This window comes from Mus pahari, unplaced genomic scaffold (genome assembly GCF_900095145.1).
Source record: "Mus pahari unplaced genomic scaffold, PAHARI_EIJ_v1.1 scaffold_11015_1, whole genome shotgun sequence".
Lineage (NCBI taxonomy): Eukaryota > Metazoa > Chordata > Mammalia > Rodentia > Muridae > Mus > Mus pahari.
Window position 1 is genome coordinate 10881 of NW_018391759.1, and position 4058 is coordinate 14938.

A 4058-nucleotide genomic window follows, 5' to 3' on the forward strand; every position below is an offset into this window, starting at 1 on the left:
TCTTACCTGATTGTCATCCCCTCCTGTGCTATGTTCCCTGATTACCTGAGAGAGTGATGTACATAGAGGTGAGCACTCGATGTTCTCAGCACATGGAACAGACATGGTTATTTTCATTTATTGCAGTTGGCTTCACAAAGAAATTCTCTAATGAAGGCTGAGAGCAACACTTAAAATACACAGTTAGAAACATAAGTGTCAATGAGGTGGTTTGAACAACATTCATTTAGTGAATGACAGCAGTAATTTCTTCCATACAAAATATGGAATCCCTAAGCCATGGGCTTTTAAAGAAGTTTACAGTGTTTTGTACTTTTTTCCCCATGTAAAACAGGGCTTAAATTCAATCAGGAAGTAGAGGATTACCTTCCTAACACTCAGCACATTTTCCCTGCAGGTCACTATTGTACCATGGGTGGCCCATCATTTATGTAAATCCATTTATGAATTTTGCTCCCTAATGTCCTGTATAGCACCTTTCAGTCAGAAGGGAGGAAGCTCCAAGTTCAGTTCCAGTTTGTGTTTGCTCTGCCTTATAACCAAAGTCTGTGGTGACCTCAGCTATGTGGTCAAGTTCTGCTGGGCAATCAAGAGCAGTGGCAACTGCCCATGCTGTCTCAAGGGCTTCACTGGCCTCCAGATCAACAACTCACATAGAATGTGTCCCACAATAGCACTGGAGCTTTTTGTTTGATCACTCTTGACTTCTGAGATCAACATTATCTAAGTGTGCATGACATCTCTATTTAAACAATTTAAAAACCTTATTTGTAAATGGCGTTGTCAGTAAATTTGTTTACTGCATGTATGTGTGTATGTGTGCGCATGTGTGGAGATCAAGGGACAGCCTGCAGGAGTTTCCAGCATCTGAGTCCTAGGATTCAAACTCATGCCACCAGCCTTGGCAGTGAGTGCGTTAATCTGCTGAGCCATCTCACTGGCCCTTTGAGATCGTCTTTCTTCTTTTAAAATTAGCTTCTAAACTAGTAGATTTTCAGTTTTGTTTAGCTGTCCCACACCTCTCTCTCCTAATCTCTTTTTGGTTATTGCTTTACTGCCCTTGGTAACAGTGGGTATGTTTCTAAGTTTCTTATATTTCCCCAGAGCAACCCAACCAACATCATCAAAAAGAATGACCCCCCTCATCTAATCAATAGGGATAGAAAGGGCATTTTCTAGGATTCTGGGTGATGGATGTCTGTGTTGTGTGGGCGTAAGCATCCATTTGGATTTATTCACCTGTTCATTGTGTTGTCTAGGAGATCTATTCTAACACTTTATATGAGCACTGTCTGGCAGATGAGCAGATAAGAAGCATTCAACTGACAAGAGTCTGCCACAGTTGGTGCTGGAGTCTCCAATCATTACTGAGTCTGAGACACCAAGTTAGGGTGCGACTGTGTCACATGAGCCACGAAGAATGAAAGGACATTCCCAATCCTAAAGTCTGTCTTCAATTACAAATGATTGAAACTCTCTAGTTAGGATCACTTAAGGAGTCTGGTTTTGGCCTACTTATTTTTGATTTGAAATCCTCATCAATAGCAAGAGAGGATGAATGAGTGTTTTCTTCTGTAAGATGAGAGATATAGCTTGAAACTGTCAGAAGTGAAACCTCAAAGTGAACTCATACTGTTCATTGTGACTGTGTATGTAATAAGGGGAAGATCCACACTGGCCAGTTGGGGCATGGCAGACTTTTTCTCCTTCCTTCCCTACTACCTTTTCTTTTTTTACTTAGCCTCTTGACTGTAGGTAGAATCTTTGTATTAACTCAAACAAACAAACAAAAGCAAAACCTGTTTGTGTTAGTATGTACTTGAAAAGCAACTGCTTGGCAGCTTCCATAAGTAGGTTTGTGAGTTGAAAATCAATCTAAAGATAGAATATGCCTGTATCATAAAACAAACAATCAAACAACAAACAAACAAACAAACAAACCAGAAACATGAAATGAATATCAATAGAATGTTTACTTCTGTGTTTTCTTACTTGTATAGTAATATACAGTAATATACTTGGTAGCTATGTCTTTAAATGAAGGGCATTATTAGAATTTTTCATTATGTACACCGTATTAAAATTCTTGAATTATTGTAAAGTATCAATACATATGATTAGAATATAGAATTGAGTAGATTAAAAGAAGTACAAGTCAATGGAAAACAAAAATCAAATTTCCACAAAGATGTGACATTAATAAAATTAATTGTCTTCATCACCCTAATAATGTGTGGTATAGGGCTGGTGAGATGGCTCAGTGGGTAAGAGCATCTGACTGCTCTTCCGAAGGTCCAGAGTTCAAATCCCAGCAACCACATGGTGGCTCATAACCATCTGTAACAAGATCTGACTCCCTCTTCTGGAGTGTCTGAAGACAGCTACAGTGTACTTACATATAATAAATAAATAAATCTTTAAAAAAAATAATGTGTAGTATATTTTGATAAATTTAGATTTTACTCAGTTGGGGTTTTCTTAGATTTTAGTAAGGAGAAACCATCATACCAGATTCTGAATTGGCATCCACCTGAAGATCAGAACAAGAAACTTATTGATCGTTGGAATCGACTTATAGAAGAACTCATTTATAGCAGGTAATTTGTTCCATTTCTTTGAACCAAAGTATTTCTCATCTGTCTTACAAATTGGTAGAGGATGGGTGCATGAGGCTTCGAGTGAGCTTAAGAGAAAAGATGACTTGGTGAGCTGATAGATATAGTGATGGATGTNTTTGGACTGTGCAAGGTAGTTGACTCATAGCTAGATAAACGATGGGCCGGAGTAATTCTCTAGAACATGGGAGCTGTGTCTTTTAGGCCTTATTATCTACAATTTACCTGTCAACAAGTTTCCTCTCATCTGTGCCAATACTGTCACTTTAACTTCTCTACTCAGGGAAAGGAGAGCCACCTTCTTCAATGAACTTTGGCACCTTCTTATGTAAATGCAGTGAGGTAATGCCTGTAGGCTTAGAGTTTGCAAAACCTACTTTATTAAGAATTCATCGATGCTTCAACCTCCCTCCTAGACCTCTCATCAAATATAGGGGATTAAGATGGTTAATAAGACAATGTAGACTTGGTTAGAAGTCGTTCTTTGGGGCGATTCCAAACACGAATCAGTAGTGGTGGTCCAGTCCAATCAGCAACAGGAAACCCAAATCAGTAGCAGCAGCTTGACCCACAAGAAACCTCAAGGCTCTGAGGAATCAGCGTGAGTCCTAAGAGGTGTCAGGCAGCAGCCAGAATACCATGAGATGTTCTTTGGCATGTTTCTCTCTATGAAGTCATGGCAAGTGAATATCAGCGAAAACCAGCAAAGCATTGCAGGATGAACCAACACAAGAGCATCCTTGCGTTTCTGTGGGGTTATATTTATATTCTTTCTAAACATCCTGTGCCCTCTCAAGTGTCTGCTCCAGAAAAGCATTGCATGCCCTACCACATGTCTGCTTCAGCAAAACATCCTCAAATATGTCTGCTGCAGCAAAACATGCTATTATAAAACTGCTTCAAGAAAAACATCATGTCACAGAACTGAGTTATTAGAGAAACCAGAAATGTCCCCTTCAAACCCTCTTCTACTTGAGTGTGTTATTATTTGGTCCTTTCCTACTAAACTTGCGCAAAAGCTTTCTTTTTATCTTGTCTTTTATTGGAAGTTAATTTTTTTGTCTCACCATTCTGTATTCCTCAGTTGAGAATTCTTTGTTTAGCTCTGTATCCCATTTTTTCCAATTTTTATTATATATTTACTTAATTTACATTTAAATGCTATCCCCAAAGTCCCCTGTACCCCCCCCCCCACTCAGCTATGCACACACTCCCCCTTCTTGGCCCTGGTGTTCCCCCTGTACTGGGGCATATAAAATTTGCAAGACCAAGGGGCCTCTCTTCCCAATGATGGCTGACTAGGCCATCTTCTGCTACACATGCAGCTAGAGACATGAGCTCTGTGGGTGCTGGTTAGTTCATATTGTTGTTCCACCTATAGGGTTGCAGACCCCTTCAGCTCCTTGGGTACTTTCTCTAGCTCCTCCATTGGGGGCCCTGTGT

At 39.8% G+C, this 4058-nt stretch overlaps 1 protein-coding gene across 1 annotated transcript in view; it reads left to right on the forward strand.

Moving 5' to 3' along the window:
- LOC110314683 (UDP-glucuronosyltransferase 3A2-like) overlaps positions 1–4058 on the forward strand; it is a gene marked incomplete at its 3' end in the record, with an annotated part of 26444 nt that overhangs the window by 8471 nt on the left and 13915 nt on the right. The window contains exon 3 of the mRNA XM_021188925.2: positions 2483–2597. Coding sequence (XP_021044584.1) covers positions 2483–2597 — 115 coding nt within the window. The remainder of the gene's footprint in view (positions 1–2482; positions 2598–4058) is intronic.